The sequence below is a fragment of the Carcharhinus amblyrhynchos genome, chromosome 2 (genome assembly GCF_965287045.1).
Source record: "Carcharhinus amblyrhynchos chromosome 2, sCarAmb.v2.hapA, whole genome shotgun sequence".
NCBI lineage: Eukaryota > Metazoa > Chordata > Chondrichthyes > Carcharhiniformes > Carcharhinidae > Carcharhinus > Carcharhinus amblyrhynchos.
Window position 1 is genome coordinate 113,107,369 of NC_137325.1, and position 13,202 is coordinate 113,120,570.

Genomic DNA, 13,202 nt, shown 5'->3' on the forward strand with positions numbered 1-13,202 from the left:
TTTTTCTGTTCTGGGGCCAAGTTCAAAGTGAATGTCCTGTACCAGTTCATGCCACAGAAGTGCTAGGCAGTGACCATCTCCAACAAGAGGTTGTTAAGAAGGCATACGGTGTCTTGGTGTTTATTGGTAGGGGGATTGAATTTAGGAGTCGCAGCGTTATGTTGCAACTGTACACGACTCTGGTGCGGCCGCACTTGGAGTACTGTGTGCAGTTCTGGTCCCCACATTATAGGAAGGATGTAGAGGCTTTGGAGAGGGTGCAGAGGAGGTTTACCAGGATGTTGCCTGGTATGGAGGGGAGGTCCTATGAGGAGAGGCTGAGGGATTTGGGGTTGTTTTCACTGGAAAGAAGGCGGCTACGAGGGGATCTTATTGAAACATATAAGATGATTAGAGGTTTAGATAGGGTGGATAGTAGTAGCCTTTTTCCTCTGATGGAGAAATTTAGCACGAGGGGGCATGGCTTTAAATTAAGGGGGGGTAGTTATAGGACGGATGTCAGGGGTAGGTTCTTTACCCAGAGGGTGGTGAGGGATTGGAATGCCCTGCCTGCTGCAGTTGTAAATGCGCCTAGTTTGGGGGCGTTTAAGAGATCCGTGGATAGGTTTATGGACGAAAAGGGATTGGTTTAGGTTAGTGGGTCATTGTTTTGTAACTGGTCGGTGCAACATCGTGGGCCGAAGGGCCTGTTCTGCGCTGTTATGTTCTATGTTCTAAGAGAGAATCTAACCATCTCCCCTTGACATTCAATGACATTATCATTGCTAAATTCCCCCATTGTCAACATCCTGGTGCTACCATTGACCAGAAGCTGAGTTGGACCAGCCATATAAATGCTTTGGCTACAAAAACAGATCAGAGGCTGGGAATTCTGTGGAGAGTAATTCATCTCCTGACTCCCCAAAGCCTTTAAAGATTTTTAAGCTTATTTATTAGTCATAAGTAGGCTTACGTTAGCACTACAATGAAGTTACTTTGAGAATCCCATAGTCACCGCACTCTGGCGTCTGTTCGGGTATAGTGAGGGAGAATTTAGCATGGCCAATGCACCTAACTTTAAAAGTTTTCCCTCCACCACAATGTGTACCATCTACACATTTGTGTTGGAGCAACTCACCAAGGTTTCTTATAAACAGCACCATCCAAACACACAACCAGTGTCATCTAGAAGGGCAAGGGTAGCAGACACCAGGGAACACCACTACTTGCAAATTCCCCTCCAAGCCATTGACCATACTTATTGTTGCTGGGTCAAAATTGTGGAATTCCCTTCCTATCCGCACTGTGGGTGTATCCACATCTCAAGGACTGCAGCTGTTCAAGAAGGCAGCTCACCACCATCTTCTTGAGCAATTAGGGGTGGGCAATAAATGCTGACCTAACCAGCAATGTCCACACTGCATGAAGGAATATTTCTAAAAATCTTTCTTTCCTTCTTGATAAAGCAGGTAAAATTGTCAATTAAATGTAGATCCCTGCTTTACCAGCCTACCTTACATACAATAGTAGAATTTACCCCACACCTGCCTCAGGGGAAAACTGAAGCCTAGAATGCTGATTTCTTGCTTGGTGAAATTGTATATGATCGTCAATGGTATGGAATTTCATGACCAGAGACTGGATGAGATTGTTGAGGCTTTAAGTAGATAGCTCCATTATTTGAAAGAGATTGCGTGTAGATATCTTGTGGTTACATCATCTTCATCTCTTAGTCCTTTGGAAAATTTCCAAAGATGAAATGGCAACCAAGTGAAAATACTTAACAGGTAACACCACAAAACTATTTCTTTGATATTCTTGGATTAAACTGGAAGAATCTTGGAAGCCAGGCAGAAATTTAACTTTTAGCACGTCATTCATCCAGTACCATCAGTTGTGTGGGCATGTGTGTGATGAATTAATGTGTCATTTCTTTTATTTGTTCAGTGGTGCTGGCAAGGCAACATGTACTGACAATGTCTAACTGCCCTGTGAATTATCAAGGGCCTATCTCTGCTCTTCTGGAACCACTGCAGTCCGTGTGTTGATGGTAAACCACTTGATGATACATGGCAGTTCCAGGATATTAAGAACATAAGAACACAAGAACATAAGAAATAGGAGCAGGAGTAGGCCATCTAGCCCTTCAAGCCTGCCCCGCTATTCAATAAGATCATGGCTGATCTGAAGTGGCTCAGTTCCACTTTCCCACCTTCTCCCCATAACCCTTAATCCCCTTGCCTACCAAAAACCTACCTACCCGCGTCTTAACTATATTTAGCGAGGCAGCCTCCACCACTTCAACGGGCAGAGAATTCCAGAGATTCACCACCCTTTGAGTGAAGATGTTCCTCCTCAACTCCGTTCTAAACCGCCCCCCGCCCTTATCTGGAGGCTGTGCCCCCTAGTCCTACTGCCCTTTCTGAGCGGGAAGAGTCTCTCCACCTCTACTCTATCCATCCCTTTCATCATCTTGTATGTCTCAATGAGATCTCCCCTCATCCTTCTAAACTCTAACGAGTACAAGCCTAGTTTATTCAGCCACTCCTCATAACTCAACCCCCTCAACTCCAGTATCAGCCTAGTGAACCTCCTCTGCACTCCCTCCAAGGCCAAAATATCCTTACGTAAGTGCGGCGACCAAAACTGCACACAGTACTCCAGCTGCGGCCTCACCAGTGCTCTGTACAACTGCAGCAAGACCTCCCTACTTTTGTATTCAATCCCCCTCGCTATGAAGGCCAGAATCCCATTCGCCTTCCTGACCACCTGCTGCACCTGCAGGCTGGGTTTTTGCGACTCATGCACAAGGACCCCCAGGTCCCTCTGCACTGTAACATGCTGCAGCTTTTCACCATGTAAGTAGTAGTCCTTCCTACCATTATTCCTACCAAAGTGGACAACCTCATACTTGCCAACATTATATTCCATCTGCCAGTTCCTCGCCCATTCGCTCAGCCTATCTAGATCCCTCTGTAGACTTTCCACACTCTCCGCACAATTTGCCGTTCCACTGATCTTTGTGTCATCAGCAAATTTCGACACCTTACACTCGATTCCCTCCTCCAGATCATCTATATAAATGGTAAATAGCTGGGGCCCCAGCACCGATCCCTGGGGCACTCCACTAGACACCAACCGCCAATCCGAATAGCACCCATTGACCCCCACTCTCTGCCTCCTATTTGACAACCAATCCCCTATCCACGCTAACACCCTACCCCCAACTCCATGCCCCCTAACCTTCTGTAACAACCTCTTGTGCGGCACCTTATCAAATGCCTTCTGAAAATCGAGAAACACCACATCCACCGGCACTCCTCTAAGCACCGCACTAGACACATCCTCATAGAACTCCAATAAATTTGTCAGACACAACTTCCCCTTAACGAAACCATGCTGTGCCTGCTCTATCAAACAATTCTCCTCAAGATGCCTCGCTATTTTCTCCTTAATTACAGATTCAAGCATTTTTCCTACAACAGACGTTAAACTAACCAGCCTATAATTCCCTGCCTTTTGCCTGCTACCCTTTTTAAACAACAGCATAACATTAGCCGTTTTCCAATCTTCCGGCACTTCCCCGAAATCCAGCGAGGTTTGGAAAATAATCATCAAGGCATCCAGAATCACCTCCGCCATTTCTTTCAGAACCTTTGGATGCATTCCATCCGGTCCTGGGGACTTGTCCACCATCAGTCCCTCTAGTCTGTCGAGCACTGCCTCTCTAATAACAATGATCTCATTCAGGCCCTCCACTCCTACCATCTTTCCATCGTTAACACCCGGCAAAGTATTCACATCCTCCTCCGTGAAGACCAAAGCAAAAAAGTTATTCAAGGCCTCAGCCATTTCCTCAACCCCCACCACTAAATCCCCCCTCCCATCGTCTAAGGGTCCAACATTCATATTGACCTGATTAATATTGAAAGGTCTATGTCTCAGTTCGGGTACTGCGTTATTTGGAGGGGATCTGATCTTGACAATTTCAGTTTTCAGCTTTTAGTCCTGTTTTTAACCAGTCAAAGAGGGCATAGCTTTAAGGTGAGAGTGGAGAAATACAAAAGAGTCCAGGGGGCAATTTTTTCACAGAGGGTGGTGAGTGTCTGGAACTGCCAGAGGTAGTAGTAGAGGTGGATACAATTTTCTCTTTTAAGAAGCATTTAGACAGTTACATAGGTAAGATTGGTATAGAGGGATATGGACCAAACCCAGCAATTGGGATTAGCTTAATGGTTAAAAACCAGGCAGCACAGACAAGTTGGGCCGAAGGGCCTGTTTCCATGCTGTAAACTCCTAAGACTCCAAGTGAACATTTTTTTGCAACCTGTTCCTTCCTGAAAGATGCAAAAGAGACTTGTGGGTGAAGAAGAGAGAGGCCCTTGAGGCAGCTAAATAAAAGGTTTAAAAATTAATGTCAAAAAGCAGATGGGAATAGATTTTGCATGAAGGAAATTTAATTGGAATGCAAAGTAAAATTAAACTTAAAATAATGAAAATGGTTCAACAGTGAGGGATGCAAAGTGAGCGAGCAGGTAAGTTGTATTAACACATTTTAAAACCATGATTTACATCTAATAACTTAGCAATTATGCTCTGATTTGAATAGTTATACTGCTGTAATAGTATTATTCCAGGTCATTGTACGTGAATTAATATGTTGCAACCCCCTGAGGGAGAATTAAATCTTACTGAAACTTCAGACATGCATTAAAATTTAATGGCTTACAGAACTGAACAGTAGTTGAGATAATGTCTAGATAATGTCCTTTGTATCTTTAAATGTTTAAACTGGGAGGTAGTGGAGGTGTTGGAGGGAATAAAAATGAAGAGGAGGCACTAAAGATGTTGGTAGCACTCACAACAGAAAAGGTATTTGGTGGAGACAGGATGATGATAGAGATTGCTGAAGGAAGCTAGCATGAAGGCCTTGGCCACAATCTTCTAATCCTTCTCAAATAAGAGGCTCTAGTAGTGCCAGAGGATTGCAAATGCTACCCCTGCTTTAAAAAAAGAAGGGAATAAACCTGGTGACTGTAAAGACTAGTCAGCCTAATGTCAGTGTAAGGGAGAGACACCAATCTTAGACAATTGTCACTTGGAAAAATACGTGTCACCAAGTGAAAACCACCATGGATGCTTTGGAAGCAAATCATGTTTGGTCAGCTTGAATGTGTTCTTTGAAGTGCATTAACTGAGAGGGTTGACGATGAACAACGTGGGGCAGTATGTTTTGCCCCAGTATAATGGAGGAAACAGGTGGGCTAGTAATTTTGCATTGCATGCCAGTGTGGCAGTTTGCCAGTATTACCCTGACGCCAAGCCATTTTCCTGCAAGTCAAACTGGATGTGAAAAAGCTACCCATGTGCAAGTGATGATTTTCCGGCCTCACCATGCCTGATGCACATCACATGGATCCTGGAAAATAGCACAAGGGCTTAAGTTTGGGTTCACACCCGGTGCTATGCGATTTGCAATTGTTCTGGTCCTTTTCTACCGGCGCAAACCAGATTTGTGTACAGAAAGTAGCATTTGACATATGCATACCTCATTCACACCAAATTCTCCCAGCTCCCGAGAGCTTCTGATCCTCAGGCACAGCGTGAGCCAGGGGCAAATCACTAATGGTCCCCATGTGTGGAGACTAGGTGTGATGCCACACTGGGGGGGCTCAGAGGTAACTGAAGCAACCGGGAGGCCAGGAACATGACTGGGCAGTGCCCATCTGGCAGTGCCCACCTGTTACCCTAGTAGTGCCAATTTGGCACACTGGCAGTGCCAGTTAGGCACTGTCAGTATACCAGAGGCAATGTCAAGGGGGGATAGAGACTGAGCAGAGCCTTTGATGGGGGGACTATCCCAGGGGAGGGGGAGGGCTTGAAGGGGTCTCACCTAAAGGGATGGCATACTGGGCCTCATGAGGGTTGGCTGTAGAGGGAGGGTTACCCTTTATTTGCGGGTGGGGAGGAGGATGCCGCTCTTTGGTGAGAAGTTGGTAATGATCCTTTGATCAGTGTGGAGTCGCTATTTATGTTTCTGTGGGAGGAGGGGGCCTGTATCTGAGTAGAGACTGGGTTGCCATTTAAAAATGGGGGCCTGGTCTTGGAATAGCGGAGCTGGCCAGTGGGTTGTCTGCTATGAATAAATTAACATCGACATTGCTGACGCCAGCAGGCAATACTTTCTTCCAGTTGGGGTGAATCGCAGTCATTGTCTTTGCAAATAATTTACAAATTCTGCGTGATGTTTTGCGTGGAAAATAATTTTTTGTCATTGTTGATTAATCTGCCTCCGCAACCTTGTGTGCGCACCCTGACTGAAAGACTTTACACTATTACAGATGATGCTTGATTTGGATCAATTAATGCGATGTGATGAATATTTTGAGCGTGTTTAAAGTGATAGTTGGGCTGGATCTGTAATCAAATGGTAAGCAAACATTGAGGTACAGCAAGCAGTTAGAAAGGCACATGGTATGTTGGCCTTCATTGCAAGAGCACTTGAGTACAAAGGCAAGATTACTGCAGCTGTACAGGACCTTGGTGAGACCGCACCTGGAATACTGTGTGCAGTTTTCGTCTCCTTATCTAAGAAAAGATATACTTGCTGTAGAGGAAGTTCAGCGAAGGCTCACCAGACTGATTTACACAATGGCAGGATAGCTGGAGGAGGAGAGTTTGAGTCGACTGGGCCTGTATTCAGTGGAATTTGGAAGAATTAGAGGGGATCTCATTGAAATACATAAAATTCTGACAGAGCTGGGACAGATTGGGTGCAGGGATGTTGTTTTGTCCGGCTGTGCATGCAAGGGGGCAGGGGATGGTGAAAGTTCTAGAACAAGGGGTTACAGTCTCAGGAGACAGGATAGGCCATTTAAAACTGAAATGAGGAAGAACTACTTCACCCAGAGAGTGGTGAAGCTATGGTATACTCTACCATAGAAGGTTGTGAAAGCCAAGTCACTGAATATATCTCAGAAAAGAGATAGATTTCTAGACTATAAAGATGTCAAGGGGTATGGGGAGAGCACAGGAGTGTGGCATTGAGATAGAGGATCAGCCATGATCATATTGAATGGTGGAGCAGACTTGGAAGGGCTGAATGGTCTTATTCCTGCTCCTGTTTTCTATGTTTCTAAACCAGATTGGGAAACAGTGAACTCTGCACAAATCCACACAAATCTTGTTCACATTTTCTGATGCCCTTGGGTATGATGAAGGAGAGCACTGATGTCTCCCTGTTAGGAGACAGGGAACTACCCTGTATATAGGATAGGAAGCTACTGTTTAATGGATCTGTGCATGTGATGATAGTCTGTTACAGTTGCAGCATACAATAAGCGAGTATACAATTTGAGCACTGCTCGGTCCATTAACCCTTGATTACTGCTTTGGGACTATAGGTAAACTACATATGTAATTTGCAATGTTCAGTGATGCCAACCATATGCTTTGATTGCAAATCCACATCTTGTTTATGTTTTCTGGGGGAACTCAGCGCCTGCTGGGGGAAGGGATTCTAAAAGAATCTAAGTGAGAAAACTGATCTGAATTTCAAGTTAAGCTTTTATTGCCACCTAAAACAAACTGGCTTCATTTTAGTGAGGATTTTTAATATGAATACATAAAATGCAATTGCTAATACTTTGTTAAAAACCTAATATAATTCTAATTTCTGAATTTGAATTCACTTTTCCAAGGGGTTATTCCTTAAAAAAAAACTCATGCACTGGGAGGAAAAAGGCTACAACTTGCCAAAAAACCATGGAGCAATTTATGATTTAGGTATGGACAATGCACAAAGGAAATATTCCCCAAAGTGTATAATTTGGGAGGCTCAGTTGTGAATAGCAGTCAATAGTTTCTACACAGCCAAGGCAATCTGTTCCTACAAAGTGATTCATGTTCTCCTTGAAACAAATGTTCTTTTTGTTTATTCAGGTTAACTATGTTTACTTTCATTATAGTGGAGTTGCATTTGTGTTGCAGTTGTATTTAAAGCTAGTTGTCCCATTTGACTGGGAACCAAAGTGATTTTCCATACTTCCCCATCATAAAAGTGTCGACACTGCAAGAAACATAGCAACTGCAAAAGAAGAATGCAATTTGTCTCTCGATAGGACTAACCACTTGTAACATTGGCTGCAGTTCACACAAAACTTTGCTGTGTAGAAGTTATGTCATTCGGCATCATTTAGATGTATTTATATATCATTTAGCTATGCGACATGCCTTATATTCAGAAATGTACCAAACTAATTTTTTTTCTATCGCCTCATTCGTTTTTCAACTTGCTGCACTAAATCATGCACTTCGTTTATGAACTGGTTTCAAAGAGGGACTTTGTTCTTAAAACTGCAAGTCTGAATTGTTGGTCTGTGAGATACTGTGATAGGAAACTAGGAAAGAGTTGGGTGTGCTGAAAAGGCAGACACCTGTTGCATTGCTAACGGAGGGCAGCCCAGGGATTAGTCAACCAGTAGCTTCTTTCAGTAATACTGCAGCCTACTATTCCACTGAGGGCCATTAGTGTTAAATAAAGGATACTTGTTGCCGCCGATAGCCAGTTTGTTTTATATGTCTGCCTGGATAGCTTGCAGAAGGACTATGTTTATAAAGTGCTTGAGAAAAGTAAGCTATGTTTCTGAACGTAGGTTTCTGTAAAACATTTGTTCCAGTCTAGAAAAATGGAGGAGAGTTCAAACCATGAGCCTGAGGAGTGTCTAAAAAAGCCAGACAGCAGACATGTTTTGGGTAAGTAACCAATTCCCTGTATGGATAGACGACTGTACTGGACTAATAGCTATTCTTCTTCGAAGCACCAGAGTTCAGAATATCACATAAATCCGAAATAGCCTTGAAACATACAAGTAGTTTGCTGAATACAGACTCTCGCTGTACGCTGGTGTTTGTTTGTTTTGGAGGAAGCTGTCTTAAAATAGCCTGAATGGTGTATGGCATGTTCATGGTGATGTCAGAGTGTAAATCAAGTAACTTGCTCAGTAAATGAGATGGCGATCAGAGGCTGTGCTGCCTAAACTAGAGGAATGTGAATGAATTGAAGTCAACATTAACTGTTTCATTGCACCCTGTGCATTGTATACTGTTAAGAGTGAATAGTGTACAAGAGTCAATATATTTTTAAAGTTGATAAGGTTAGGGTGGGTTTTTCAATATGTGAGCTCTGACTGCTTTATCTGGATGAATGCTTGTATGTTTTGTATCGTGAAGGAGTTGAGATGCACTATATTGATCTAGTTTTGAACTCCTAGGATACCAATGAATCTGATTAAACCTTTAATTTCATATTCCACTCTGAGGTCAATCGATTCAGCAGACATTCTGGATTCTTTTTGACGTGTGGCTGCAGTTTTGAACCTTAGATGAGCTTTCAGTACAATAGCATTTATTTTGTTTTCTAATTCATTCACGGGATAAGGATGATGGTGCAAGGCCAACATTTATTGCCCTTCCTTAATTGCCTCAGAGAAGGTGGTGGTGAGCTGCTTTCCCGAACCACTGTAGTGCTGTTAGGGAATGAGTTCTAGGATTTTGACCCAACAGTATTTGAGTGATGTAACATTTACAAGTTAAGCTGGTGTATGATTTGGAGTGCCTGCTGCCCTCCTCTTGCCAGTTGGTAGAAGTTGTTATAAATGGAGACTTGGCACATTGCTGCAGTGCAGATGATACACATTGCTGCCATTGTGCACTGTGGTGCACAGAGTGAACAATTAAGATGTTGGATAGGACACCAATCCAGTGGGCTGCTTTGACCTGGATGGTGCTGACTTCTTGAGTGTTGTTGGACCTGTAATAAAAAGGCTTCAGTAGTCATGATGTGAGTTACTTGCAGCAGAATTCCCAGGCTTCAGCCTGTTCTTGTATCACTGTATTTTGTGGCTAATCCAGTTAAGTTTCTTGGCAATGGTGTCCCCAGGATGTTGGTGGATGGTTTGATGATGGTAATATTTTGAACATCAAATAGAGGTTGTTTGGTTCTCTCTTGCTGCAGATGGTCATTACCTGACAAGCGTGTCACATGAATGTTATTTGTCACTGGTCAGCCCAAGACCGAATGTTGTCCAGATCTTACTGTATACAGACACAGATTGCTTCATCATCTAAGGATTTTGAAATGGAACCAAACACTGCAATTGTCAAAGCACATTCCCACTTCTGACGTAACGGTGGTGGGAAGTTCATTGATGAAGCAAAGGAAAATGGTGGGGCCCAGGATGCTACCAGTGCACTTCTGTAATGAAGTCCTAGCACTGAGATGTTTGCCCGACAACAACAACCACTTTCTTTTTGTGCTAGCTATGACTCCAAGCAATGGTGATATTTCTCCCTGATTTCCATTGGCTTCAGTTTTCCTAATGCCACCCTTAGGCCAGTGCTCTTTAATATCGCTTTCTCTTAAGTTCTGCTCTTTCCTCCATGTTTGGACTAAGGTTGTAATGAAGTCAGGAACGGAATGGCAAAACCTTAACTGAGCTTCCTCCTCAAGTTAGTTGCTTAATCATCATTCGCTATTCATGAGTCAACTTTAGATGGCAGGACTGCGGAGCTTAGATCTGATCTGTTGGTTGTGGGATTGATTAGCTGTCAGTCATGTGCTACTTCCACTGTTTGGCATGCAAGTACTCATGTGTTATAGCATCATCAGATTTACATGTCATGCAATTGCTCCTTGTATGCTCTTCATTAAACCAAGGTTGATTCTCCAGCTTGATGGTAATGGTAGATTGGAGGATATGCTGGACCATGAGGTCACAGATTGTGGTTGGGTGCAGTTCTGCTGCTGCTGATGGCCTGCAGCGCTTCATAGGTCTCCAGTTCTGAATTGCTAAAGCTGTTCAAAATCTATCCCAATTATCATGGTGGTAATGCCACACAGCACAATGGAGGATATCCTCAGTGTGGAGACAGGACTTCATCTCCACAAGGAGAGAGCTTATAGATTGCTCAGCCAATGATGTTACCAATGCATCATCTCCTCCCCTAATTGCTAATGCTGATGGTTGTTTCAGGATTCAAATGTATTGCATTCCTGAATTCCACTCTTCCAAAATTTCCTGGATTCTGGAAAGGATCCCGTGGATTGGAAAACTGCAAATGTAACTCTCTATTGAAGAAATGAGAGACAGGAAGCAGGAAACTCTAGACCAATTAGCCATACATGTATCATAGGGAAAACGTCTGAATTCATTCTTATGGAACAAGTAGCATTTAGAATTGTCATTTTATTCATTCAGGGGATGAATGAATAATTAATTCATTATGGGTGTTGCTGGCTGGGCCATCATTTGTTGCCCATATATAATGGCACCTGAACTGAGCTAGACCATTTCAGAGGACATTTTAAGAGTCAACCACATTGAAGTTGCATGCAGGTCAGACTGGGTAAGGGTGGGAAATTTCTTCCACTAAAGGACATTAGCGAATCAGATAGGATTTTATGATAATCGACAATGGTTTCATGGTTATCATCAGACCTTTAATTACAGATTTTTTTGTATAGAATTCACAGGTCATCATCTGACGGGGTGGGACTCGAACCTGGGTTCCAACAACATTTGCCAGGGTCTCTGGATTATTAGTTCAGTGACAATACCACAATGCCACTGCCTCCCCAACAATATAATCAGACAGGGTCAAATGGTTTTATGAAAGGGTAGTAGTGTTTGACAGAGAGTTCTTTGAGCAGGTAATAAGCAGGATGGATAATGGAAAACGATTAGATATGCTGTATTTCAAATTCCAAAAGGCATTCAATAAGGTGCCACATAAAAGTTTATTGCCCAAGGGAAGGGCTCATGGTGTTGGGAGTGACATGGACATGGACAGAGGATTGGTTAGCTAATACGAAGCAGAGAGTAGTGATAATTTTCAGCTGGGCAAGCTGTAACTAATGGAGTGCCACCGGAGGTGAGCTGGGGTTCAACTATTTACAATCCATATTAATGACTCGGATAAAAGAATCGCGTGTACGGTTGCTAAATTTGCTAATGACACAAAGGTAGGAAGGCAAGTTGTGAAGAGCATGGGTTGAATGAGTGGCTGGAAGAATAGAAAAACAGAATATTACTTCAGCGGAGAGAGCTTGCAGAAATCACACCACACACAAATCAGTGGTACAGCAAGTGATTGGGAAGGCAAATGCAAGGGGAATACAGCATAAAAGTTGCAAAGTGTTGCTACAACTGTACAGGGCATTGGTGAGATCACATCTGGAGTACAATGTACAACTTTGGCCTCCTTACTTCAGGAGTGATATACTTGCACTGGAAGTAGTTCAGAGAAAATTCACTCACTTGATTCCTGGGATGAAAGGGCTGTCTTATGATGAAAGGTTGGATAGGTTAGGTCTAATACTCACTGGACTTTATAGAATGAGTGATGAGCATATTGAAACATAGGTGTGTGGTGTATAAGGTATTTGACAGGAGGGATGCTGGGAGATATTTCTCCTTGTCAGGGAGTCAAGAGCTCAGGGGCACAGTTTAAAACTAAAGAGCCTCCCATTTAAGACAGAACTCAGGAGGATTTTTGTTTCTCTGAGACTTACATGACTTTGGAATTCTTTTCCCCAGAGAGCTGTGGAGGCTGGGTCCTTGAACCTAGTCAAGGCTGAGTAAGACAGATCTTGAATTAAGTTGAGGAGTTAAGACTACAATCAAATCAAACCAAAATCTTATTGAATATCAGGAGGCTGAATAGCCTGCTCCTCCTCTCTCTTATGATCTTATGGTTCAGCCCAATGCCTGGTTATACTATATTGATCCACTGGGGCAGGGGTAGGAACAAACATTTACAGAGTGGTATTTTGTGTTTTTATGACCACAAAATAATCATGAATAGATATGACGGGTTCCCAATGAGGATATTGTCACGGCACTGATTGCATTGCTGACAACCTCCTCCCTAGGCAAAGAAGATAATCTTGCAGAACAGTTTAATTTTATAGCCAGCCATTTCATGTGCCCTTTTTTGTTCAGTGGATGTTTTAACGAATCCTTATTTTTCAGTAATCTGACAGCTAGGCTGCTTTCATTGTGTTTTTTTAGAGCTTTCTGTGGAGGAACTGACTGAAAATTCACAGTGTGCTTTGCTTCTTTTTCTAGCTTTTTAATGATCATTGCAATATCGTTTGTGTCATGCTGTGCATGATTTTTGCCGAATTGTTTTGCCGAGGGACATTGTTAGTGGAACATGAGTCT

At 43.0% G+C, this 13,202-nt stretch overlaps 1 protein-coding gene across 5 annotated transcripts in view; it reads left to right on the forward strand.

Annotated features, from left to right (window-relative positions):
• The window catches only part of LOC145357750 (sickle tail protein homolog), a 567,669-nt gene that overhangs the window by 230,107 nt on the left and 324,360 nt on the right, over positions 1-13,202 (forward strand). Inside the window, exon 1 of one of the 5 annotated variants that reach the window (XM_080211221.1) lies at positions 8,508-8,733. The exons of the other annotated variants lie outside the window; for them this stretch is intronic. Within the exon in view, the coding sequence (XP_080067347.1) occupies positions 8,667-8,733 (67 nt within the window). The 5' untranslated portion in view covers positions 8,508-8,666. Of the gene's footprint in view, positions 1-8,507; positions 8,734-13,202 lie in introns of those variants that run through there. 5 annotated transcript variants of the gene reach the window in all.